The following is a 27999-nucleotide window of genomic DNA, read 5'->3' on the forward strand; positions in this document are numbered from 1 at the left end:
ATGCACTCAATGATGGTCAGGGGTCCCTGAGCATTGGGATTTTGCAGCCTTGGAAAGTCATAGCAAGTCAGGGTTTACCCCAAAATTAAGCTTGTCTCAAGTCTAGTTGGGCGCATCAGCCCAAGGGAGGAAGTTATCCTGTGCAGGTCTTCCCAGTCTAAACGAAAACGGGGTCAGCCCAGCTGCAGGGCTTCACCGGGCACTTTGCGGTCCGGGAGGGTGCTGCTGGTGAACTGAAGAATTTAACAGTAATTTTTAAATAAGTATTCTTTAAAAAGGGCAATGTATGTAACAATCAAATATACTTTTCCAGAATCAACACAAAACTAGTAGATACTCTTTAGAGATGCTTTTTACACAATTCCTACACTTGAGGGGACTTGACTAACTAGGACAGTAATGGCATTTATATATCAGTAGTACATTTTGTAGATTCTGAGGTTGGTTGAAAGAAAAGGTTACGGGAAGGGAAAAGGTTCAACAGGTTCTCAGAGCATGTGAGCACTTAAATCTTCCAATGAAGTATAGACAAAACCTTTCCCAGCAATAATAGTTAAAAAAACAAGTTATCACCTCTGAGGGACAGCAAATATCAAAGTTAAATGGACTAGAAGAGTATGCAGGGAGCCAGGACAGCCAAAGTCAATTGGAGCACAGTCGGTGGAGCTGAGGCACTTCTTAGATAGTAAAGTCTTGCACACATTTAGAGTGTTTGTTGAAGAATAATCGCTGTAGGGTCACATGTTGTTACACTTGTGAATGGTAGAGCTGCAATCAACTCTAGCAAAGTAGCTACTGCAAGTCTCAACTGAGAAGAGCAAAGCTAATGACACTGAGGTAAGTACCCCAAGTCTGAACAGTACCTTTGGTTAGAAGAAGAGTGGTCCAGCTGGCTTCTCTCTGGTTGGAGTGATGCAGATCCTGGGTTCCTGGGCCTCAGTCGTGGGGACAAGACGGAGGACATCTGGAGGACTCCTGCGGCAGCAATTCGGAGGTCGACGGGAGCTACGGGCTCTTTTCAGGTCAGTGGCACTTTGCGGTTTCAGTGCTCAGTGAACAGCACCACTGCGTATCTTGGACACAGGTTGGGCTTCCTTCAGTCCTTCACTCTGGTGAGGGGACTCGAGCTCTGGTCGTCCTGCTTCTGGAGGGTCCTGGGGAGACTCCTGGAGCTTCTGGCTGGATTGCAGCTGTTGCACTTGACTACGGATTTCTGGACCCCTGGCACTCGGTTCCTGCTGCAGCAAAGAAGTACAGCGAGTCAGGGAAGGTGGTCCAGCGGAGTTTGTCTCAAGGTTAGTTGGTCCCACTAACCAAAGGGAAGAAGTCATCCCTTCCGGAGCTTCTATTGTCAATTAGAAAAAGGAGTTTCAGCACAGCAACAGGGCTTCACCGGGCAATTCAAAGGTCCTGGAGTATGCAGCAAGCTTCGTTCAGTTTCTTCATCGGGTTGTTCTTCCCAGTGGTCGACTCTGTCTTCAGTCCCAAAACCCTCACCTTTTAAGCAGCTCTCTTCCATTCATGCACAGCCTAGCTATCACACAAACAGCAGGGTGGTAGTCCTGAAAGGACAGCCAGCCAGCCAGCCAATCAGGACTGGGTGCATTCAGGCTTTCCAGAGACAAAGGACAGGGGAGTTTCAGGACCCTCGCTCACATCCTGTCGTTCCAGACACACTGGAGCCAGAGGCAGGCTTTAGGGCTGAAGGCTACCAAAGGCAAGACAAACAAAGCGCTCAAAACTGTCTGAACGCACAGAGTAAACCCCAAGAAAGACCTCACAAACAGAAAATGGCGAAAAAAGAAGACTGAGGCCATTTTGACAAAATGGTCACCATTGGATGCTATAATGCAGCTGAGAATTCAGCCTGTGGTAGAAAAGCACAATGTTAGGAAAATGAAATCACTGCCATGAGCCATTTAAAGTAGTGAGGGTAACATACACATTTTTATATGGGTAGGTAGGAAAAGGGACTACTAAGTACCCCCTCCACCCCCCGCACTCAACATAAGATGGTGTGTGCTACACCTACAAAGAGAAAAGGTAAGTAAAGTCAATTTCAACTTACTATTCTAAGGAACAGTAGTCCACCCAAGCAAAGGTATTTAAACCTTATGAGTAATCTAAAGAATTTTTCTGTGACACTGTACTGAAGGTGTTGTGTGTCACCATACAAAAAGTAGATGCCTATAGAGTGTGTAAGACTCCAAAAACAAAGGAAACTGATCATTCAAATCAGGTCAGAACACATGAGAGAGTGAGAAAAAGTGCTCACTCATTCCAGGGTTAAAATTAAAAAGTCCTAAAGTCCAGCAAAAGAGCTCGGGGTCTCTAAAGTTGAAGGGAATTGGCACAGAAATGAGAATTCTCCCTAACGGGGAGGGAGAGAGTGAGGCAGAAAGGGCCCACCAAGAGAGCTGCCTCTGAGCGTGTGCTGGTAGTAGGTAAGCATTCCATTGTTTCAAATAAAGGACGCATATTTTGAACAGAACCTCTGAGATTACCTGGAGACACACGCCCTCTGACCCCCTTCTCCAGCTTATGCTCTTTGTGTTGACAGAGCCTTTAAAGTGGGGGCAATTTATAGGTGATAGCTCATTTAACAAGCCATTGTTTTTAGACCACAGTGATGAGAACTGAAAATTGGGCATTTTTATTCTGAAGGCCAGCACAAAGCATCAGTTAGCTGACCAAATCTATGCATTCTTCCAAGAGAATTAACGTGCCACACAGAAAATGTTTGAAACTATGTTCTTTATGTTCATGTATTTTTATTTGACACATCAAAACTTTTTTTCTACATTACTTTTTAGCTACATATGGCACAACAGTCATGTTCTTGCCTAAGTGGTCCAGTGGCTGCTTTGGGACGTGGACTAAAAGCATCCGCTCAGCATCAAATAACTTTTCATTTTCTTAACATGCTAATCACTGCCAGACTGCCAGGTGGCTCCTCCATGTGACTTGGCACCTTTATTAGGAAAGCAGGGTTCATTGTGTATCACCATGCAGACAATAGTCTGTGGCAAATTAATGCAGTGATGTGTGTGCAGCAATGATTTGTGCACTGCCCAAGTCACCCCCCGTTTGTTAAGGCGTCTATGTGCTGCTCCTCTATGTAACATCACATATGACTGTTTTTGTCTGATGTATCCCATGTCATACAATAACACACTGGAATTGTTTATGTATATAGCTCTAACGAGTGTGCCATACTGCCCCCACACGTAAACACATAAAGCAATCAAAGATGTTGACTCAAATTGTGCATCCACTAGGCTAAACACCCTTTCTACACAACCACACCATGATTTTCACTAGCTGCAGGCCAGCACTACTAAGAGATGCTAATGCCAGCTTTGTTAGATAAATCATGGGCCTGCTCTTTTTTGCAGAAGTAACCCCTCAGGCGTGTGCAATGGTGAGGAGGTAGTGGGCAAGGAACTGTGGACCCTACACCACGTATCAAAAGCCAGTTTTGTTTAAAATGCTTCATCATCTTATTACTGGTCCGGCTAACGTATGTAAGTAGTGCAATCCTTACTGTACATGTTTCCCTCTTTATTGGGTGTCTCTTGTAGGGTATCTGTTCCTGTCTAAAGATATAATTTCCTAAATATGTTTCTGTATTGGGGACTGGGCATGCGCAGACTGAGACCCAGCCCCTCCTCATCTAAAATTATGCAGAAATAAGAATCAAGAGAGCCCTTATACTGCATTTGTGTGGCTGATGTTGCAGCCATTTTTAGCCTCACGTCAAAAACTCAAGATTTACGAATGAATATGTATGGTTCATGCTTACAAACATTTTAGAGATATAGAGATCTCTGATTATTGGTATATTCCTGAAATGCTCTGTGATTTAATGCAAAGCAGACAGGAATACTCATTGATGCTATTTGTCCCCTTTGCCTTTCTTATAGGGGTATTTTGAGACAGTACAATAAGAGTGTATCAGACTGTCCACCTTGAAATGATAACCTTCTATCAGAAAATAATTCATATGGTTAGTTTACTGTTACCTTTTGTGAAATACAAGTGAGGTGGCTACAACACAGGGCCACTGGTCTGTGGGCCCTCATTATGCCAGTGTCGGCAGTGTGAAACTGCATTCCAGCAAGGCCTTCCCTAAGAGCAGGTGACAGAAGAACCATTTACTTGGGCAGCAGCAGTAGCTGTGTTTTAACATTAGATTTCTTCTATAAAGTACTTGAATTACAATGTGATGAAACCAGCTGTATTTGTTTGGCAATGATTTATTGATATTGAGGGGGAGGGTTTTGTTGCCTGGCACAGAGGTGCAGTTTGGGAGTTCCTTGTGCCAGTCTGGGGGGTATTCTAGTGTTTGACCTGCGGGGGTCCACATGGGTTTTAACACAACCTGTACTCCAGTAACACAGAGTGACAGATTTATAATGGAGAAGCAGCATTGCCGTTACCAGAATGGAACGGGTAAAAAAACGCAATGTTCCGTAGATGAAACCACTTGGCGCTGGGGACCATTTAATCTGAAAAATGTGAAAGGCCCCGACATCGCTGCCATGATGCCATCCTCATTCTCCACGAACAGAATTCTGCTAATGAGCGCACAGTCGCCCACGTGGCCGCTGTAACACCTTCCAGCCTTTTGACAGGGGCTGGCGCAAAAGTATCGCTCTGCATTTCTGCGCATTTTGCTGACTTTGGCAGATGCGCACATCGCTGACACCAATACCGCGCGGACTGCGTGCAGGCCCAGCTGCAACCCAACAAGCAGATCCACGTAATCTGAAACCCTCTTGGCAGAGATATCAGGAGCGACCCTTGGCAATGTTAAAAGCCGGCAGCACGGAGCCTACGCTCGTCCTTTTTTTTTCTTAAAAGAAAAACCTGACTTCTTCGCACAGGGCCTCTGCAGTGCACACACTGGAGGACAGCTGGGAGCATCGATTCCAGGAGCGCCTGAGGCCTGCCGAGGGAGAGTTTCCAAGAGCATTTTGTGGCTGCTCTTCCGACCCCAGGGGAACATATGGAGGCACGAGGTACCCACTCTGAGTTGAGTTGGCCTCTGTCAGTCCGTCGGTCTTGGCGCTCACCGATTGGGCAAGTGCCCCTCCTTTCTGTCACGTGGACTGTCTTCTCACTACTTGCCACGACTGTTGGACTAGAGTCTAGGCGAATCCAGGTAAGTGGATCGTTTTTGTGTTGGTTGCATTGGGCGCGAGAAATAATGGTGCAGCGAGGGTGGTGGGATAGATAGCTGTCACCTGGCCCTGTTCCACGAAAGCTGCACGAAGAAGCGAGCTAGGCACGGATATTTTGCAGAACATTAACACCGGCAATTTACAGTGCTTCAAAGTGTCAAACCAGTTGCAGTAGGTTAGAGATGGGGGTGCGAGAGCCAGCTCCACCCCGGTAGAGCAATGCGTGGCTCAGCTGGAGCGCATTTGTCAAAGAGTCCCACTAGAGCCTATCCAAGTATCACCTTATCCTCCATTACCTTCACAGAGTAAATTAAATGCATGCTGCCACCCAGTGGCATTTAAAAGAACTGCATGCAATAATCTACTTGCACAAACTAAAGATGCCATGGGAGCATGTGTGCAAACTTTACAACCAGAAAACCTGGCTTCCACACTTGACCAAGTTATGTGATCCTGAGCAAATCACTGTACTTAAATGGGTAATATTTCCTTTGGCTGCCATAATTGGGATGACTGAGAATGGATGCTGTTACCTGTGTACTTAAACTACAGTGTTTGCTCCAAAGATAATGCAAATATCGATCACTTGTATCGTGCGCACCACAGGCAGAAATATCCCTTAACTTTCTCATGTTCTGTCTGTTATGAGTCAAGTTTCACTCCATATGGAAAAGTTAAAAACATTATGTACTGCACTGTTTAGTGGACATGAGGGTTTTTTGTCTGGGATATTTTCCTTTGCTTTATGGGTACCCAGAATGTGAATGAGGCAGTGGTTTTCGTCAAGGAGGATGCCTGACTAGACACAAGACTTTCCATCTGCCATACAACTTCGTTTTTGTCCTCAATCTCCCACCATCGAGCTCCAAGACTGAGTAAAACAAACACTGCAAGTAGCAGTTGTGTTGTGTGTCTAAGTCTTCAAATTACAGATGCAAAACAAAGGAGGTTGTTTAAGCCAACTTTTGTTTGCATTCTAGTACATGCAGAGAGCCATTTAGGGTGGTAAAAATTAAGCTATCACTCATTTTCTTTAATAGCATTTTATATTTGTCAGGTTGGTGTATATTGTGATTTGTGAACTTCCAAAGTCATCTTTGTGAAAAAGAGCACTATTTTAGTTCTTCAAAACCATACATAAACACCTATTTATATCAGAGGTGTGAAAAGATGTGCAGACTGGGCTCATATCTCATTTTAAAGAAGTGTGTGATATTAAACAAATCATTTAATTTAATTGTGCCGTATCTTCCAAAATAGTGATGCCTGTAAGGAAATGCACCATTGGGGGGCGTCTGTACTCCTGCTCTCTATACAGCAGAGTAGAGGCACAGAGGACCCCAGCCAAGATTCTCTATTCGGTAGCAATGGACGAGCAATCAAGGCCTAGCTTCTCAGGAGGTGATGCAGGCTGGTTCTTAAGTACATATGTATTATGATACTGTGGAAACAGAGAAATCCCCTGGGTGGGTATGCGCACGCCTTAAAGGGATATGTTATATGCGCATGGATTATGGGCTATCTGCAGCCGTGTGGTAAGTAAGGCGATTTTCCACTGTCGCCTATGCAATGAACATGGAGATGAAAGCAATAACCTCACAGACTGCGCTCTATCGTCCTGTCATCTTTGTACATTTAATCATTAAGATGATTCATAATAAGTTGTCTGAAAAAAGGTGGTGGTGAAAAAACCAGACTTGAGTCAAGGTAAGTATGTATATACTTCTGTATTATTGTTTCATACAGCTTGATACTATACTTTTTCCTGTATTAGCGTTCATACAGGTGAACAATATGTATTCCAAGTGTTTTTAGAACGAGGTACAACATTCAAATTTGAAAAGTATAAAGCGTACAGTGACATGCCAATATAAAAAGCACAACGACCCGCCTACACGTGTTTTGACCTAAATAAAGGTCGTCCTCAGGGCATAAAACCAAATGACATAAGGACAATTTATGTAACAAAAAAATAATCATTTGCTTAGTTTAGAACAGTTGGAGATTTCTTTTTCCTACGCTGGAAGGTTCGGAGGCAAGAAAACCCAGAGAGGGGGATGGGGAAAACAGACAAAGACAAAAGAATGAAAGACTTTTGTTAGATGGGTCTTAATTTATCGCTACTGAAGCTATAAGTTTCGGCAACATAGCATAACCAAAATGTACACTTTAGGCTAGTCAAAACATAGCTGATAATTACTGTTTAGCCTCGTAAAAATCATACAAATGCTCTTCCAGTAATTCTGTTTATCATTAGAAGTACAGCAGTTCTTGGTTGAAGTAGGAAGGTAAGTCAAATATGAATTACCTATGGAACTAGTGGATTGTGGTATATCTTGATGCTGCTAGTTTATAGCACAAAGTGCTAGACAGCTCTTTTTGGCACAAGATTTCCTATAATACTGATTGCAGCTGAAAACGAAAATGAAACAGACCTTGAATTTAATCCTGATTTGCAAAATATAAATTGGTAATTCCCTCAAAATATTAATAGAAATTTACGTGATTATGGGCTTTACCTGAACAATATTCAGCAGTCCACTTCAATGGTACAACGGTGTTGAAGCAGGTTTCCCTCTTGAATTAAGTGGGCGTAATCTACAAAGGTAAGTAAAAATGTCCGGAAATATTTTATTTGTTTCCTTGTTCAAAAGAGCAGCGTACACTCAGTGTGTACGCTGCTATTTTGAACAAGGAAACAAATTCATTCCTGCAAATGAAGATGCACTACAAGCCCAGTCCATATATTGTCTAGTAGAGTCTTATCTTCTTCTATAGCTCTGCAACCCAATGTACCTTGTATTGTAGAGTTCTTCGTCAGGGAATCGACGGGCCCTTCTTGAGTGTGCTCCCTTTCAGACAGGAGCCACGGGTCGTCGAACTTCCGAGATGGAGAAAAGGTGAACAATGTCGTTGAGGCAGCAGCTTTGGTCCTTGCGGTGCTAGTTGACGAGTGATCAAAAACGTCCTGCAACAGGGGAGGCGTGCGGTGCACCTCAACGACGATGGGTCATTGCCGCAAAGTGTTAGTGAAGAACTTTGGCCCAGCAAGGGCATCGCGTCATCGGCGTCAGCAAACGGGACGTGACGACGGCTGGCTTCATTAGCTTTGTCGGCATCTCTGAGGTCTTCGGGTGGCGGGAAACCCACCAGCGGATTCTCCTCGGTTGTCGAAGACCTCGACTTTCTCCGGCAGGACGAAAGCGGCTGACGGTGATGAACAAGGGAGTCCTTGGATTAACTGTTCTTAGGCAATGGGAGCACTGCGGCTCTGGTCGACGACAGCGGTCATCGACGGTGAACGATTGTCCAGTGCTTCTCTACGTTCTCCTCGGCGGCCCCCTTCTCCGGTCGGCAGCCTTTCGCAGGTCTGTCTACCAGAGAGCTTTGGAAAAGGTCAGCTGGTGCACAATGGTCCCTCATAGCTTGGGGAGAGGTCTCCTTACCAGGTCCTCTCTTGGATCAGTTCTTGAAGACACAGCAGCTTTCAGATTACATGGAAGGGAACAGCTGTTCACCTTCTGGCTCAGTTTTGACAGCAGGAATCAAGTTGCAACTTCAGCTTCAGAATGATTTCTAGCAGCGAGAGGACCCCAGATGTACTGTTGATCTCCCATTCACTTTGCTGGGTCACACTCAGGCAACCAATCACTCAGAAGGGCATTCAGGCAGTCAGGCAGCCAATCAGGCACACACTGCATTCAGGCAATTCCTCTCAATCCAGACACTCACAACACAGAATGTGGTTTCAGACAAACGCACTGCCATTCAGCACTATACACTTCATTCATACCAGGTTTGGGCAGGGCTGTCTCAGTCATTGTGTCAAACACCAGATACTAGACACCCATATCACAGAATGCGTATTTGTCTCACACTCCATTCACCCAGGTCCCACCCCACAGGAGTACCCACAACAACTGGTCGTTGGGAAGGCTCCAGCCAGTCTGGTCGGCACTTCCCCACACTACCATATATGGAACTTCCACCCAAAAGCCAGTCAGGGGGAAGGAACAGAGTCGGGGCTTCCCGGGACTTCAGGAAAAGTAAGGTAACAGGGGATAGAAAGTAAGAGGCCACAGAGGCCATCTTGTTTCCTATCAGGAATCCACCGATTCCAATGACAGGGCCTGGGCATCGCAAAATGGAGGATGCTCAGGGCACCTGTCAATTCAGCACAGATCTGCCATCAGCCCATACCCTGCTCTGTGGGTCACACACAGGTGCCCAAAAACATACACTAGGAGTACAGGGTTGTACTCCCAGCCATGGGTGCCATTAGGGTATCCCAAGGGTCTGTTCACCAAACCACATACAGGAAGAGCTGCACCGCCAGGAGTCCCACATAAACTCCTGCACAGAAAACAAGTTAGAACACATGATAAACAGCAATAAAGAACAAGGATTCGGAGGCCCTGTCCCCCGAATGCATTTCCAGCATCACAATGCCAGGCATAGATTTTCTGTTATGGGAGCAAAACATCAGTACATCAGTTATGGTTTTGTGTTGGGGTGGAAGGGAAGAGGATGCCAGGCAATGGGTTTTTGTTGTGGGTGATTAGGGAGGCAGGGTGACAGCTATGGGTTTGGAGTTTGTGGGTGGGGTGGCAGATGGCAAAGTATGCATCTTTTGTTGACTCGGCTCACGTTTGGCTTCTAGAGCCATGCCAGACCCCTCCGCTCAGCTCTGACTCAGTTCTACCCATGAATTCTTTGGCTTCTCCATCTCCTGTAGGCACTTTATAATTGCTATATTATATGCTATTTTATGTTATTGTATCGGGGGTCCTACACAAGCACGTAATCGGCACAAAACCGGAAGTAATCCAAAAAGGCACATACACCAGTCGAGGAGTAACACTGTTTATTACAGCTGGGCAAGCAAAAATCAAACAGCACAGTGATACACAACTGGTTGATTAGAGCTGACCAAACCACCCACTCTGGTCAAATCTCTTGTACAGTTAGTACATTATGTGCATAGTGAGAAACAGTTGCCACTAGTGTTTCAAGTTATTGAACATACTACTAAGCTTGTTTGTGGGATCATGTCAGTCCCCTATAGCTAGACATACGGTAGTTGAAGATGATTGGAGCAAACAGTCCTGCCTTTCCACTTGTTCATCAACTCCCCTGTGGCACCACATTCCTTCTCGCTCCACCCCATGTATTCATTTTAATAAGTGACAAGTAATCGTGCTGACCTCTGGAACTTTGTCTTCCATTGTCCAGCACACATAGGAAAAACACGAGACACCCTGAGCTGATGGGAAGGGAGACATTCACACAGCATTCGACCAATGAGGGGCCTAGTAGACCTCATCAAGGGCACAATATACGTTTTGCCTTTTGGGGAAACCAAAACTCACTGTCTGATTAGCTCTTCCCGGATCACCCCTTCATTCCACATCCTTCTTCCCAGACCCACCTGCCAAAGGACGAGTTGAAACCACTGATCGTGCTGTGGGTGTGTGCCTTCCTGAACATATTTGTGTGAATTTGAATTCCCCCTGGTCTCAGAGAGCGCCCGTAAGCCTGTCTCGCAGACCTTGTATGTATCAGCTGGTTCCGTTCCCAGGAACTTCTGTCTGCTGGGAATGGCCAGCTTGAATCATTCTTCCAGTCCCCACTGCCTTACAGTCTCCACATAACTTTCTCCATGTGGCCTACCACGCAGGGGTCATCTTTGGCACTTTCATGTGATCTACTGACCTGTGGGTTTTACCTGACAATGACAGCGCTGTGATACCCCACGTGTTATGCCACCATATTTATCCTGCAACCCTAACTCACACAACCAGAGCCCCTCATGCCCCCCTTGCACACTCCCAATGCTGTCCTTGACTTCTCGGGCTCCACGTGTCCCCTATGCACCTTTATTATAGCTGTCAATGATACCCTGTCCTTGTATGTGTTGCCCTGTCCTGTTGCCCTTTTTCCTGCAGCTGGTAGGTACGCCTCCCCGGACAGTGCTGTATCAGCACCTTTACTACATTCCCACCTTCGATTGATCTTTTTCCCACCATTTCTGTGCTCACTGTTTTGGGCATCCAAAGTCTTGTTACCCATTCTATGTCTACTTCCTCTTCTTCAAACCCACTCAAGGTGGAATCTATTACCATGCAGTCCCACCCATCTGAGGATAATGCCACCCAAAAGGCATCCTAATCTGCTGCATTCAGCAATACCACTGCAAAGACCACCTCCGCTTGATCCTCACCATCTTTCATTCCAGGATGCTGTCCCTCTTTTTTGCTACCCTCCTTCCCCACATCAATAGCAGACAGTATATACTGACATTTTTTTCCTGCTGCAATTACAGTTTTTTAGAATCAACTGTCCTGAACCGAAGGCAAAGAGCATGAAGACGAGCATGGGGACAGTTATCTTGAATATTATGGCCAGCCACTCGGGCACCCAGGCAAACAATGAGCTTGGCCAACTGTCTGATTCAGTAACGTGTGTCTCTTTGGTCATTCTTTTGGGTAAGGTGCATATCTCCTCGCAGCCTCTGTGAGCATCCCATTGGTGGCATCATTAGCTGGTGAGGCTGTGCAGCAACTGCTTCCAATTTTGTGACAGACCCCACCCTCCATGGCTGTCAACATGTCAAAAACAAAGCGGATCGCCCCTTCATTCCACATCCTTCTTCCCAGACCCACCTGCCAAAGGGCGAGTTGAAACCACTGATCATTCTGTGGGTGTGTGCCTTCCTGAAAATATTTGTGTGAATTTTAATTCCCCCTGGTCTCAGAGAGCGCCTGCAAGCCTGTCTCGCCGACCTTGTATGTATCAGCTGGTTCCGTTCCCAGGGACTTCTGTCTGCTGGGAATGGCCAGTTTGAATCATTCTTCCAGTCCCCACTGCCTTACAGTCTCCACATAACATTCTCCACGTGGCCTACCACGCAGGGGTCATCTGTGTCACTTTCATGTGATTGACTTACCTGTGGGTTTTACCTGACATTGACAGCGCTGTGATACCCCAAGCGTTATGCCACCATATTTATCCTGCACCCCTAACTCACAGAGCCAGAGCCCTCATGACCCCCTTGCACACCCCCAATGTTGTCCTCTGGCTTCTCGGGCTGCACGTGTACCCTATGCACCTTTATTATAGCTGTCAATGATACCCTTTCCTTGTATGTGGTGCCCTGTCTTGTTGCCCTTTTTCCTGCAGCTGGACAGTGCTGTATCAGCACCTTTACTACATTCCCCCCTTTGACTGATCTTTTGCCCACCATTTCTGTGCTCACTGTTTTGGGCATCCAAAGTATTGTTACCCGTTCCATGTCTCATTCCTCTTCTTCAAACCCACTCAAGGTGGAATGATATGATATGATTGGAATCTATTACCTTGCAGTCCCACCCTTCTGAGGATGATGCCACACAAAAGGCATCCTAATCTTCTGCATTCGCCAATGCCACTGCAAAGACGACCTCCGCTTGATCCTCACCAACATTCATTCCAGGGTGCTGGCCCTCTTTTTTGCAACCCTCCTTCCCCACATCAACAGCAGACATTATATACTAAACTTTTTTCCTGCTGCAATTAGTTTTTTAGAATCAACTGTCCTGAACAGAAGGCAACGAGCATGAAGACAAGCATGGGGGACAGTATATTGAATTTATGGCCAGCCACTCGGGCACCCAGGCAAACAATGAGCTTGACCAACTGTCAAGTGCATATCTCCTCGGCAGCCTCTGTGAGCATCCCATTGGTTGCATCATTAGCTGGTATTGCTGTGCAGCAACTGCTGCCAATTTTGTGACAGACACCACCCTCCATGGCTGTCAACATGTCAAAAACAACGCAGTTCTTCCCTTAATGCATTCAATACTTCCTCCGTTGCATTTTCCAGCTGTAGTACCTCATACTTGGTAATCTGCAACCACTTGCCATTCGTGGCTGCTTGCACCCCAGGAAGTAGCAATGAGGCAAGAAAGACCGATGCTTTGCTGAATAGCCTGAAGTGATGTGGAATGGAATCCAAGCTTTATGAGGATTCTTCCAATATCTAATTACTACTTCTTTTCCTTCTGGTTCTTTCCTGTCCCCTTTACTCTCTCACCACCTTACTTTTGCCAAATTGCAGAAAGGTAATTGAAAGGTAACAAATCTGATCAAGGCACGACCAAAGCAGGCTTGTGGAGTGTGACAAGTGCACACACTCTTCCCCAATCCTGAGGTAACTGGGCATATGCTTTTGATCCGCAGGCTCACCACTTATCCATCACTGCCTTTGCCCCCTTCTGCAGTTTCCAGTATGTTTATTGTCTTCTCGCAGCCAGTGTTCTCCCCCACTACTGGTGTCCCCACTGCTCTGAAACACAAAGGAAATTGTGTAAGATGCTTTATATGAACTAGTTGATGTCTCTCATCTATTCAAGTCAAAGCATATACATGCACATTCAACACTGCCTAGCAACTGTCATTTATTTTTCTCACCACCCCCTCTTCAAATCCCACTAACCCCTCTGCACGATACTGTACCATTCCTTGTTCCCATTTTCTATTGTGAAACACCAAACCCCATATTTTCATCAGGGGTCTGGTGTGCACCATAGGATATCATGCCCCATGGAATTTTTGCAGCACACCCTACTGTGGGTCGTGAACAACTGCTGTCCCCTTTGTGCCTCCTCCATGACATATTCTAGTATTATGTGCTTCGTGACTTCTTTTGTGGACATCCTCTCTAGCTGTATATAATTATCAGCGTATACCTTTTCCTCTTCATCTATCCAATGAACCTCTACTGTTTTCCCTTAGAGCAGCCCATGCGTCTTATATACAAACAGGTGCATTAGACATCCCTCCTCTTCTGCTGTTACCTCTTGGGTCAAGAATTGTTTTGTTGTCCCTGTACCATACGGGATCAGCAAGCACACATAGCAACTGCAATTGGCCCTCATTGGTCCCACACGTTTCATCTCATCATACCAAACATTCCTGATGCCGTGTCCTGCCCCCCCCCCCAATTGTTTCATAATAAATTTCTACATTAAATATACTTCTTATATTGTGCATATTTTTCACATTCTTTATAGGCATTCCACCATACTCTTTAGGCGATAGAAACCAGTAGAGAAAGTGACATAGCAGAAAAACACGAAATAATTCTATCCCTATTAGTGGCACATCTTTTTTTCCCATTCCCCCAATGTTTGTAGGACCTATTTTTTCTTCGTCTATGGACCTCCTGTAAAACCTTATAGAAGAAAACAGTGTTAGCGACAGTGGGTGTATACTCCCCATCAAGTTGGCCCCCTCTCTTCCTCACCAGAGGGGGCAGCACTGTTCTCTGTGTAAATGTTCGAAATGTGAATCCATGCTCGTCCTTCTTTGATCATTAATGTTGTGGGTGTTGCAAAAATCACCTTGTAAGACCCGTAAACCTGGGTTCTTGCCACTTCTGCATGAAGTTGCAGATGAATACTTTGTCACCTGGATAGAGAGGCTTCGCTTGTGGAAAAGTCTCTTTGTCCTGTGCACTTGTGGATGTTGTACTGTTGGCCGGCCGGTTTGTTGGTCGTTGAACCTTGCGGGACACGCATTGTATTGCTTTAGTGAGTTCAGTCAGATATACCTGCATTTCTTCCCCCAAAATCTGTGCTGTAGTGTTAGCATCCAGAATTGTACGTGCAGGAGGGACTGGCACATGCATTCTCCTGCCAGTAACAATTGCATGCAGAGTCAAGTGATGATCCGCACCAGGTGAGTTGCAAAGTGAGAAAAGCACTAAGGGAAGGCAATGAAGGCAATGTTTGCACAAAGTTGTTGTTAGCTTAGCTAAGTGTTCTTTAAGCACGCTGTTTAATCGTTCCACCACTCCGTTCGCCTGCAGCCCGTACTCTCTGCAAACATGGTGCTTTTTACCAAGCAGGTTTGTAATCTCCTTTAATATGTCATTTGCAAAATATTGCCCATTGTCAGACCTTAGTTCATCACATACTCTCCACCTTGAGAAGACCTTCTGCACCAAAATATTTGACGCTGACTTTGCATCATTAGGTGCACAGGATCCTGCCTCAAGCCAACCCGAAAAAGGACAGACAACGACAAGCATGTACCTATAAGAGGTACATCTCTCTTGCTTATTGACATTGTCAATTTGCAAGTTCCGGAAGGGCCCTTCTGGTAGTGGTAGCATTCCTCATATTGTTTTTAATGTATCACCTGTCAGAAACTGTTGACAAACCATGCAATTCCCAGTAAATTCTGCAACAAGTTCATGGAGTTTGGGAACAAACCACCCCTGCCGCCATGTACTCTTTGGACACATGGCCAGGAAAATGTAATTGTTATCATGCTCTCGCCAACCATTTTCGAGGCATTACTGGTTTCCCTGTTCTATTTTGTTTCCGCACCAAATTAGCCTGAGAGAGAGAGCACCCCCTTTGTATTCACATATCTTTTTCTTCCTGTGGTGCTTCCCTCTCAGGTCTATTATCTGTGCAATAGGTATTGAGCTAAAGGGTTCAGCGTTCTCTGACCATTTATTTGTTTATTCCTCTGCAAGCACCATTGGCACCCACTCTTCCCCACCTGGGTATAATCTGGTAGTCCCTTCAGGTAGGTACGCCGCTTCCTTTTCTGCTCTGTCGGCCATATTCTTCTCCTGAGAGATCAAGTCCTGTGTGGGCAGCGCACTTTATTATTGCCACCTCTACTGGCAGTTTTAACGCTTCAATGAGTTCACTCAGTAACTCAGCATGTTGTACCGGGGTCTTGTCGCTCCTCCTGAACCCCCTTCTCTCCCAGCGTGTCAATACTAAATGTATGGTCGATTGTGACATAAGCAGAGTCTGAAAAGATGTTCCCTGTGTTTCCCTCTGTCATGCGTAGCACACTTATCATGCCCACTTATTCCGCTACCTGTGCTGAATGATGCGATGGTAGCCTAATTTGGGAGGCAATCTGAAATCTCCCATCATTGTGGTACACTACTGCAGCACCAGTCTGTCTTCTTCCTGTATTTTGGGTCTATGCTCGAGAACCCGTTTAAGAAGACCATATCCCCTCCCTCTATCTCTTCTTCCTTTACTTGGATGTTCCCTTCCATTCTGTCCATATATGCTGCAAAGTCGTGCATATAATCCCCTTCCTCTGCTGGCTCTGCTAGGAATGTTGCTAGGTTAACCACACAACATCTTACTACCTCAATTGCTGGGTTTGTCAGTAAAATCTCATACCCTGAATCCCTCTGTGTGGTGAGTGTACTTTTGGATTTGTCTAGGATGGAAAAGAGAGTTCTCCACGTACAAAACGACTGGGCAACCTGTGGTTATTGTTGCCGCCTTTTCTATTGCAAACACTGGAGCCACAATTGCTTGCTCACAGGGGAAGTGCCCCCGCATCACTGGGTCTAGGAGACCACTGTAGTAGGGCAGAGGCTTGTGTCCATGCAGCTTCTTCATCCTGAGTACCGCCGTCATCACGGAGCCATTTGAAGGGGAAAACAGATCAAATGTATCTTTGTTATTGTGGTAAGCCAACACTGGCGCATGGGCCAGCTCCTCTTTAAGTTCGGCAAAATTCTCATTCATTTCCAAAGTCCATTTTATTGCCCTTTTCTCCTTATGGACCTCCTTGAGTGCCTGGAAGAGAGGTGGAGTAATTGAACGCCCTGCAATAGTTGCATAATTCCAGAAACTGATGCATCTCTTTCATCGTGTTGGGACGTGAGGTCTCACGTATCGCCTCTACTATTTCTGGTGTTATCTTGCGCCCTTCTATTGATATTATCTGCCCCATGTACACTACCTTCTACTGGCAGTACTGTAACGTATCCTTATCCACTTTGTACCCCTTGTCTGGTATTGTAACTTATCCTTGTCCACTTTGTACCCCTTGTCTGTCAGCAATGTTAAGAGGTGCACTGTGTCTGACCTGCACTCTTTTTCAGTCTCACTACACACCAATCATCTACATATTGTATCACCGTGTTTGGCATTTGCAAGTTTCTCAAGTCCATCTGGATTACTCTATTAAATATACTTGGGGACGCAGAGTACCCTTGTGGTAACCTAGTGTGTTCAAATCTGACCCCCGATACGTGAACGCTGTCAGTTACCTAGAGTTTTGGTGTAATGGGATAGTGCAGAAGGCATTTTTAAGATCGATGACCATAAAATATCTTGCCTTTGTCGGTATGTTGCGTAATGTTGTGGCAGGATCCGGCACAAATGGGAACTCGGCCTCTTCTACAGCTTAATTCAGGGGGCATAAATCCTGTATCAATCTCCATGTTCCCCCTTTTTGATTTCTTTATGCGGTATATGGCTGTGTTACATGGAGACGTTGATGTCTGTATTATTCCCTGCTGCTATAATGCAAGAAGGGTTGCATATATTCCTTTGTCTGCTTCATGGAACAGAGGGTACTATTTTGCATGCAGTAACAATACTCCCCTTTGGGGGGGGCTCTAGAGAGCCTGACCAAGATGGCCGCGGGTCAGTGAATCTCTCCAGCACCCCATAAATCCGGCTTATCAACCGGCGGTCTATGTGCTGTAAATCAGATGCACGATGCATGATTCTGTGCCCGACAGCATTGTGCCCTGCCGGAAGTTACTCTGACCTGAATCGGTGCCAAAATCGATGTGAACTGCCGAGGCGAAGCGGCTGCTGACGGCCTTACCAGAGCGGAGCGGGGGAAGGGCGGTGCTCTTTACCCGCCTCCTGTACCAGGTCCAGGGAGTGAAGGAGCCTCGAGTACTGTGCAGTGCCCCGACGAGACACAACGGTAGCCAGGGGCCTGAGGACACTGGGTGCTACACCAGAGGAGCAGCCACCCTACGCCCGGAGGTGAGGAGCCTTAACGGGCGATCCAGCTGGGCCGCCGCAGCAGTGCAGAGTTGGCTGGGAGGAGCAGCGGTGCAGCGTGATGAGTCTCTGGGGTGGCGGTTGCCCTGGACCCGGCTGGACGACGCAGACAGCGGGGTTCCCCAGCCTGGACTGCAGCGCCTGCCAGCTACGTCAGGAGAGAGATCGGCAGAGGAGCGGAAGACCGCTCCGGGTACAGCGCTGGGCCACAGCGCACTGGTGAGGGCTGTGGGCCCGGGTGCTTGGAGCTGCGCGGCCCCTCGCAGAGACACCCACATGGAGGAGGTCAGAATCGAGAACCACTTGACGACGCACTGGGGCAGCGTGGTGAGTGACAACAAATCCTGACTGAGCAGGGTCTCCCAGCTGGGGAAACTAAGCAGTGACGGACATTGGTGCCTTGCATGCCCAGCATTGCGGCACCCGCGGATGGGGTGTGATAGCGCTGCCATCTGCACCTGAAACCCGATGACACCGCCCAGCTTGGTGCTTAGCCAGAGGCCTGCAGCTGTAGAGGTGGACCCTGCAAGTGCCTATACACAGTTTTGAGTTCTTTGGTGCGAGTGCTGAAGCACCTGGTGGGCGGATTGCTGGGGTGAATTGCTTGGATTCTGGGAATCTCCTGAGTCTCTGAAAACTTCCCAGACCCCATCAGATCAGTGAATAACCCGTTGGAACACCCTGGTGAGAGCATTAACCACCTAAATGGTCATAAACATCTGCATTCAAGCAGCCGGTTGCCTTGCTGACGGGGGTGGATTGGCGCTTTCTGGAGCACATGACGGATACATCCTGAACTCCGGATTGCTGGATCAAGATCTGCGGGGAATGGCCGGTGGGACAAGGCGATCTCTGGCTCACTCTCCTGCTATGATTGTCGGCGGCTACACAGTCGGGTAGACACCTGGGAATCTGGATCCCTACTCTTGCAAGGAGGAGGGGGAGGCGCTGCCGAGCACTGCTTAATAGGGCCAGTTTTGGAAGAGGGACAGTGTCTGAGGTCAGCTAGTCTCGCGCACCATGTCAGAATCTAGCAAGGGGAGCAAACAAGAGTCAAAGCTGTGCTTTGAAACACCCTGTCAGACTAAGAGTAGTGGAACAATGGATGGCTCAGCTGCGTTCCGGGCCTCGGGGGTAGATCTGGATCCCGCGGCCGCTTTTCAGGACATTAAGGCCATGTTCTCACAACTACAGTCGGGAATACAATCGTTGGACGGGAAGCTCAACACACTAACATGCAAAGTGGATCATATGCAGGTCTGTCTGGACAAACATGGGGAGAGATTGGATGAGGCGGAGGGGCGGATTTCCAGTGTGGAGGATGTGACAGCCTCAATCTCAGGAGCAATGTCTGGGGTCAGAAAGGTATAATAGCGGGTACTCCCAAATTTTTTGTTTTCGGGGGGTCAGGTCTGTAAACGGGGAGAGTCAAGGGAAATAGAAACACAAAAGGCAGACTGACTACCCCTCTCTCTAGGTCTGGCAAACCAACAGGTACAGGTGCTGAGAAGCTGGCATATATATATACAGCTATTGTTTTTTAAGAGAGACAGTTGGTGTACAAAAACCGTAATGCAGATATCAATAAATCTCTTTAATAGTTAGATTCATTTACTAGTCAGCAGACGCCGCTCGAGCAACCTCGCTGCTTCGTTCCAACTAATTATAAAGCACCTCGTGTTCAAGTGTCGAAGGAAGCTAGTCCCTCTTGAAACTTGCCCATGAAATGAGATGGAGATAAAGAGATTTGAAGCTCCACCCACTTGTGCAAAGGGTCATAGACTAGGGTAATACAGAAAATACCCTCCTCCATTTTCTTATTTCTTCTCCGTGGTCCACAACTACGTTCTCGGCCACAGATTTGGCTTTTCATATGGAAAAAGGGTGAAGACGTTAAGCTTTTACTTAATCATCACTGTCCTGAAGATGGCCCAACATTGACTATTTAGACCACCGTAGACAACGATGGGACTATGGAAAAAGGGGCCGAAACATATGTCGACCTATAGAAAATCCAATTGTGTGTTTTCCAATTGTCATACATATTAAAAATAACTAATATGTGTTAAGAAAATGTTAATTGCCGAACCCGGATGCCACAGAATGAGTGAATTGGTATGAATGGAATGAGTGGGATATGATAAAGCCTATAAAGTGTATATTTTTTCTATGAAATTTTATCTTTAACTATTAAAGAGATTTATTGATATCTGCATTACGGTTTTTGTACACCAACTGTCTCTCTTAAAAAACAATAGCTGTATATATATGCCAGCTTCTCAGCACCTGTACCTGTTGGTTTGCCAGACCTAGAGAGAGGGGTAGTCAGTCTGCCTTTTGTGTTTCTATATGGGGTCAGAAAGGCCCTGAAAGAACTTAGGGAGAAGCAGGATGACCTTGAATCAAGGTCAAGAAGGAACAATGTTAGGATTGTGGGTCTATCCGAATCGGGGAACCAGAGGAATATGGAAAACTTGGTGGAGCAGATAATATGGGAGGGATTGGGGCTGGAAGGCTTCTCCCCATTTTGTGGTGTAGAAAGAGCACATAGGGTGCCGAGCAGAAGGAAACCAATCCCAGGGGCACTGCCGCACCCGGTAATTGCCCGCCTGCTGAAATATTGGGATAGGGATACAGCACTCCAGAAGGCCAAGGAGAAGGGGACGGTCTCCTATAAGGGTGACACCATCAAGTTTTTCCCTGACTTCTCTGATAAAGTGCAGGCGACCAGGAAAACATTCCTAGATGTTAAGACACTTGGGGATAAGAATATAAAGTATGCCATGTTGTTTCCGGCCAGGCTGCGGATCGAGCATAATGGAAGGTCATTATTCTTCCAAACTCCGGAGGAGGCCGCCTCTTTCCTCGATATGTTGCCAAGAGCCTCCAGATCGCAGGAAAACAATGAATGATTAGCTGTTGGGACACACTTGATTCACAGGTAGGGTATTTTTTATTCACACTCGGCTTTGAACACTTGCTGGGAGACGACACATCCGCAGCTATGGAGGGTCGGGCTTATAGCCGCTCCTCGAGCGAAAGCCGTCTATGTGCATGCTCATGGTAGCGGACGAGCTGGATAGTTGGGGCATTCAGTCTGGGTGGGTGGGTGTTTCTGTTTGGGAAGGGGGGAGAGAGGTGGGGCGTGGGTGGGTGGATCACCAACAGGTTGGGGGGTTGTTGGTAGGGGAGGGATGGGAGGGTGACTGATATGTTGGGGGATTGTTGGTGGGTGCAGAGGGACGGGGTACGGCGGTGCGAATGGTACAGGAATATAAACAGATGAGAGGAATGTCAGAGGCCTCAACAGCCCACCTAAATGCCAGAAGGTTTTACAATATCTGAGACGCCACCAGGCAGGGGTCGCCTTCCTCCAGGAGACTGACCTGACAGCAGAGAACAAGTCTAAAGTTGGCAAGAACTGGGGGTGCCATAGATAATTTTCCTCCTACTCCTCCTACTCCAGGGGGGTGGCCATCATGGTACATAGCTCGGTGGGAATTCAGCAGACCAAGGTTTTGAAGGATCGGGAGGGTCAGGCATTGATAGTGCAAGGGATTATCCAAGGGAAGTCATATACACTGATCTGTTACTTCGGGCCTAATCAAGATATGACAGATTCGTTGCAGTGGGTGGAGAGGCAACTGGGGGATATTCTGGACAGGGAGATCTTGTGGGCAGGGGACTTTAACACAGTCTTGGATTTGGCCCAGGACCAGATGGGAGGTGGCTCGCGCTCGAGCAGCCAGAGTTCAGAAAAGATTTGGGGTATGTTAGAGGTGTGGGGAATAGAGGATGTATGGAGAGTGAGAAACCTGGTGGTACACCAATTTACACACCACACCGCTCCACACAACTCAGCTGCACAATTAGACTACTTTCTGGTATCCCAGGTGCTCATGGAACAAACTAGGGGGGTTAAAATTTTAGCTTGCACCCTCTCTGACCAATGCCCCGGTTCTGTTATCCATCCATTTGAAGGGACGAACGGGGGCAAGGCCTCCTTGGAGATTTAAGAGTGATGGGCTTACTGATGCTATCTTCTGGGAGGAACTGTTGACTGCCATAGACACGTACTTCGAGGATAACGAATGTTCAGTGACTTCTGTAGGCACCCTGTGGGAGGGATTTAAATGTGAGATACGGGGGGTGTGTATAGCTAAGGAATCAGGGATCATAAGACAGGTACGGAGGGACTTAGCTGACAAGGAAGAGGAGATAGGCCTCTTGCAACAAGGTGCCCCCATACCAACTAAGCCCCAACAGGGGAAAATTATGCAGAGACTCCAAGAGTTTCACGTTTTTGTATAGAGGGAGGTAAAATATTTGTGGGACAGGGTGGCTGCTCGTCAATATGGGGAGGGTCAGGCCCTGGGACGGTCGCTCGCCAACGCTACTCAAATGCGCGAATGGGAGAATAGAGTAGCAGTGATAACTGACGAGAAGGGAGAGGACCAATTTGAAGACGAGAGAATAGTCCTTGAATTCTACAAATTTTACAGTAGCTTGTACTCATGCAAGTCGCTGGCTACACAGGTGGGAATAGACACATACCTGGATGAGGTGGGATTTTATTGGTGCTCAGACGGGCAACGGGAATGGTTGAATAGACCATTAATGATGGAGGAGGTGGTTGGGGCTATCAAGTCACTACCGGGTGGGAAGTCCATTGGTCCAGATGTCTTTACAGCCGAATTTTATAAATGTTATGTGGATAAATTGGCACCATACTTACTGCAAGTTTACCGCAGGCGGTAGCTGGGGGACATCTCCCTGAGTCCCTCAGAGAGGCAGTGGTTGTTGTACTGTTAAAATCGGGGAAACCTGCCGGGGATTGTTCCTCGTATCGCCCGATCTCGCTTATCAACCTCGACAATAAAATATTGGCTAAAGTGCTGGCAGATAGATTGGCGCCGCTGATGCCGACTATAATTAGGGCACATCAAGCGGGGTTTATCCCGGGCAATCGACATCGTTTTTGCTGCGCAGAATGTTCGGCCTGATGTCGGCATTGCCCGGGGACGAGCCGGCGATAGCGGCCCTACTAGATGCCACCAAGGCATTTGATTCCATTAAGTGGCCGTTCCTGTTCTCAGTTCTGAGGATGCTGGGGCTGGGGAACCTGTTTGTTTCCTTAATATCCCTGTTATATAAAGATCTGGGTGCTAGGGTAAGTGTGAATGGACAAACAACCAAGCCAATACCACTCGCACGCGGGACCCGTCATGGATGCCTGTTGTCCCCTCTGTTATTCGCCTTGGCAATAGAGCCATGGGCCGAATGGGTAAGGGAACTGCATATACACCGGGGCGTTCAGTTGCACACCCACCGGGTGGTGATCTTGTCATATGCGGACGATATGGTCCTGTTTATCCGTCACCCCGAGGTCAATCTAGACCCGATCATGGCAGATGTTCAGTTGTACGGGGAACTATCGGGGCTCAAAGTGAACACCAGTAAATCGGTCATATTTCCGCTGACAGAGGCGACGGCCCGGTTCCAAGAAAATTGGGGATTTCAATGGGAACTAGTCAGCACCTGCTATTTGGGGATCACGATAGCCAGGGAAGAAGGGATGGTCTACCGCAGAAACTATTTGGAAGTGCTCAAATCGGCCAAAGGGGCAATGCTTAGGTGGAACTCGCTCCCGCTTAATTTATACGGCAGGATCTCGGTGATCAAGATGACCATTCTCCCCAGGTTTCTTTACGTGTTCCTTAACGAACCCATTCCTGTAACTAAGAAATATTTCCGAGACATCCACGCTGCTGTAATGAGATTTATTCGGGCTGGTAATCAGGCTCGTGTCTTTTGGGAGAAGTTGGTAGCTCCCGTTCAGGAGGGGGGCCTCACCCTGCCGGATTTTGAACTATACTATACAGTGGAGCAGGCCAGTTTCCTGTGGTACTGGTTTGAGATGGCGCAGAGCATCGGCATGTAGAGATAGAAAGAGCGATAGCGTCCCCAGCATTATTGCGAGCGGTTATCCTCACAGCACCGGGCCGGCCAAGCACAGCTCAGAATATTGTGGCTCTGACGTGCAGGGCTTGGACCCTTCGAGAGAGAAAAACCAGGAGGGAGACACTATATTCACCAGAGCTCCCGGTTACGTACATTCCGGACATCCCCCTGACTAATGAAACAGGTTACATAGCTCTGATGAAAAGGTTGGAAGTGCTCAAATTTGGCGACCTGTTCCCGAGCGGCAGGTTTATATCTATCTATCTATCAATTGAAAGAGAGAGGGGTCCTATCCGCGCTAGATATCTTCTTGTACTTCAGCTTGCGGGTAGTGCTGCAGCGGCTGTTCCCAACCTTTCCTGAGCAACCCCACACAGCTGATATGCTGGACAAGTTGATACAGGGATGTTTGGGGCGTCGAGCAATATCGGCACTGTATGCAATGGCCATGAAAAACAGATCAGTAGCCGTGACATCACCGCGGGAGCTGTGGGAGCAGACGCTGGGCAGAGAGATTTCTGTTACCACATGGGGATATTGTTGTGAAATGATCAGAAAGGGGGCGATCTGTACTAGATTTAAACTGATCCACTTCAAGTTTCTGCATCAGTACTACTATTCCCCTGCCCAACTAAAGGAATACTTCCCTCAGAAGTCTGGCGCCTGCATTAGATGCGGGCAGGCTGCTGCAGGGTTTCTCCATGTGGCGTGGGACTGCGAAGAACTGCAGCGATATTGGACTCAAGTCTTTGATGTTGTCTGGGAAATAGTGGGGAAATAGTGGGGCGGCGGATTGCACCGGATCACATGATGACTCTACTGAAACAGATACCTGATCCCATGATGGCTCTACACTAAACAGATACCTGAAGGGACCAGGAAGTTGATAGGTCTCCTTTTGATCTTGGCAAAACGGACAGTGGCTATGGGGTGGGTCAGGAGGCGAGGCCCCAGGGTCACTCAGTGGGAAAAGGACATCTTGTACTGCAATGATATGGACTCTAGATGGGGTGCGATGCAAGGTAAGCGTTGGAGGATAGGCAGATGTGGGATGCGTACACATTATACCTTCTTAAGCAGTGGAGTGCTGAGGACACTGACTCTCCATCATCGTAGAATGTTGTACAATGCTCTCCTCGGCAAGGGGTGGCCGCTGGCAAGCTGGTATCTCGTTACAGGATTAATGAGAGTGGGAGTAACGAGGGCTTGAGCGTTAATACGGAGATTATGCCAAAATCTGGACTTTCCCGTGGTGTCATCTGGGGACTCATGAACTTGTCATCTGAACTGTGTGGGGACCCATTATGGTGTTCCTCGTAATAGCACTGAAGTTTGTTATTAGTCACCTTAACATGCAAATGCTGTACCTACTTGCACGAACAGGGGGTGGAGGGGTATGTCATCGGATGTGTTTTGTTATGCGAAATGTCAATAAAGAAAGATTTAAAAAAAAAACAATGCTCCCCTCTTTCAATTTTATTCTTACAGCCGCCCCTGCTCCTTTCAGTACCCCTACAACATGGGGTCCGGTTGTCCACAGCTCCCTGGCCCCAGCCTGCCCTGATGGTGTTTGTGGCTGCGTTTGTGGGGGCTGTGATGGTCCCTGCTGCCTTTGTGTTTTTGGGGGCTGTGTCTGTTGCTGCTGCTGTACTTGGTGTATGAACGAACCCTGTTGTTACGCTATTTGATATGCCTGTGCTTGCTGCCCAAAGGGACAGGTACACGCAACATTACACTAGTTCCCACATATGAATCATGATCCATGGACCCGGTACCCTATACTTCTGTGTCCCCCCTCTCCCTCACTGTGAGTACCCTCTCCTTTGTGGAAAATATCCCCCAGGTGGGTATACTTTCCACATCCCGCTTGTGGATAAACACCCTGCGGCTGGATCCCCCATTGTGGAGTGTACTGCAATGGCACGTATCCCCCATGCAGGGGCACGTTCCCTATGGGGAACCCTCCTTGTTGGGTGGGAGCCACTGCAGCAGTGTCAGGTATGAGCATGGCCCCTTCAATTGTATATTTCACAAGCTTTTTCTGTACCAGCTTGTTCTGTGCCTTTGTGGCATTTTCTGCTGTCAGTCTCAGTCGCCTGCTTCCTCTTACAATAGTGTACGATTGTAACCTGTATCTCTCACCATCCCTTTACCTCTATTCCTACTATTTTATCTAGGGCCGTCTGGACATCGGATGGGAGTCCTTTGACTAACATAAGGTCAAATAGAGGTATGTGCTTGTTCCAGGGTTTCTGCGTTTCCGACGTCCAAAGCTCCTAGACCTGTTATATAGATTCTGCCGGATCCTCATCTGGCTTCATTTTCCAGGCCATTATAGCCCCTAAATCTGAGCTTCCGGATACATGTTCCTTAACACTTTCCATACATGGGCTGTGTTATTGAACGGGTGCGTTGTGTTGGTACTTAATTTTCACCACTTTGCAACCTGCTTGTTCCATATCTTATTAACTCGCTCGCCTGTGATTGCTGCAAACAAACGTTTCATGTCCCCTATTACTAGCGACACTCCTGCTGTTTCTTTTCTGAGTGCCTATATCCATTTGCGAGGCCCTGCCATAAGGGAGGGCAAACTACAAATTAGGTTATCTCTGTCCATTGCCTGCCATGGTACATAGTGTGCGTCACCTCTCCCCTTCTGTAGCAGCGGCATCTTCTGTCGTGTGCTTTTTTCTATTTCCGGCAGATACATCTTCTCTCCCCTGTCATGTGTCTCCCCCTTCGTGTTTCCCTGCTTTTCTTTTTCCCTTCCCCCCCCTCCTCTCATTCTGGGGACACCCACAGCGGATTTGCATACCCTGCTGCAGGTCTTAATGCTGGGTATGCTCCGTATGGTGGAGGCTGGGCACTGGGCTTGTCCGTTCCATCGGCTGTTATTATTAGTATTTTTTATTAATTTATTTACATTTTCAGAGAAAAACATACACCAAATACAAGAGATGACAAAACATTAGCTAATGCACAAAAAAAACCTATACAACCAAGTTTCAAAAGTCCCCCCTGCCCTCCCTCCACCTCAACAGATAAAACAACTAAACTAGTATAAATCCAAGAACTTCTCCCAGATTTTATCAAAACTCACCAACTTCATCAATCTTCTGTAAATGATCCTCTCCATCGTCTGTTTTAATGCCCTTCTTCGTGGGCTCATCCTTCTTTTCTTCATACAGTTTCCAGAGCCCTAATATATTTTGTCTACTCTTTAATTTAGAGCCTTTGTACTTAGCAGGTAGGAGAACATATGCTCTACTATTTTGCTATCGAACATTCCCTCCACTGGCCAGGCGTAGAAACACTGTCCTGCAGTTTCCTGAGCCCATTGAAAATTATATTTTATTATTTTATTGCGGTATTGCAGCAAACATTCACACATGTGGTCAAGGGGCCTATCCATACAAGTCATTATTCAACCTCTTTCTCTCCTACTCCCCTGTTGTGTCCTAATGGTCCTTCCCCCTTTCCTTTATTCACCCCCTAGTCTCCCCTTTCCTCCCCTTTTTATTTTCACACCTCCACGTTCATTCACTCCTCAACCACACATACTTACCGCTCTTCCTCCTTAGGCCCTATTCACAATCTCTGGCCCTCTCCACATGCCCATTCATGCACACTTACCATGCACACTGGCTCTCTCCACAGGCCGGTCCACTCACTCCTTTTTAGTATGTCACCGGCCCTCTTCACTGGCTCACCTTTACCTATATTAGTGTAAGCGGACGCCAAGCCATGCCCTTCCTCCAAGTTAGCATCCACCTTTACTATGCCAAGCGCAATATTATACACCCAGTACCTTTGACGTTGACCCTTCCACCTCAGTGTGTGCCCCAAGATTAACCAACAGTACTTGCTGACAATTCATTGCCACGAAGCGCTGACATGTACTAGTTTGGAGCGCTCTTCCTTTGCTACTCCAACAAATGAACACTGCTTCAACAAATCAATTTTTTTTAAAAACACCCTTTTCCCTAAATGATGCAACTATACAATTGCCTGTACTACGCGCAACCCCC

At 47.1% G+C, this 27999-nt stretch overlaps 1 protein-coding gene across 1 annotated transcript in view; it reads left to right on the plus strand.

Annotated features, from left to right (window-relative positions):
* The first annotated feature begins 4785 nt into the window (after positions 1 to 4785).
* The window catches only part of MMP23B (matrix metallopeptidase 23B), a 203187-nt gene continuing 179973 nt past the window's right edge, over positions 4786 to 27999 (plus strand). Inside the window, exon 1 of the mRNA XM_069610146.1 lies at positions 4786 to 5164. Within this exon, the coding sequence (XP_069466247.1) occupies positions 5009 to 5164 (156 nt within the window). The 5' untranslated portion in view covers positions 4786 to 5008. The remainder of the gene's footprint in view (positions 5165 to 27999) is intronic.

Source organism: Ambystoma mexicanum, chromosome 8 (assembly GCF_040938575.1).
Source record: "Ambystoma mexicanum isolate Mex_15411 chromosome 8, UKY_AmexF1_1, whole genome shotgun sequence".
Lineage (NCBI taxonomy): Eukaryota > Metazoa > Chordata > Amphibia > Caudata > Ambystomatidae > Ambystoma > Ambystoma mexicanum.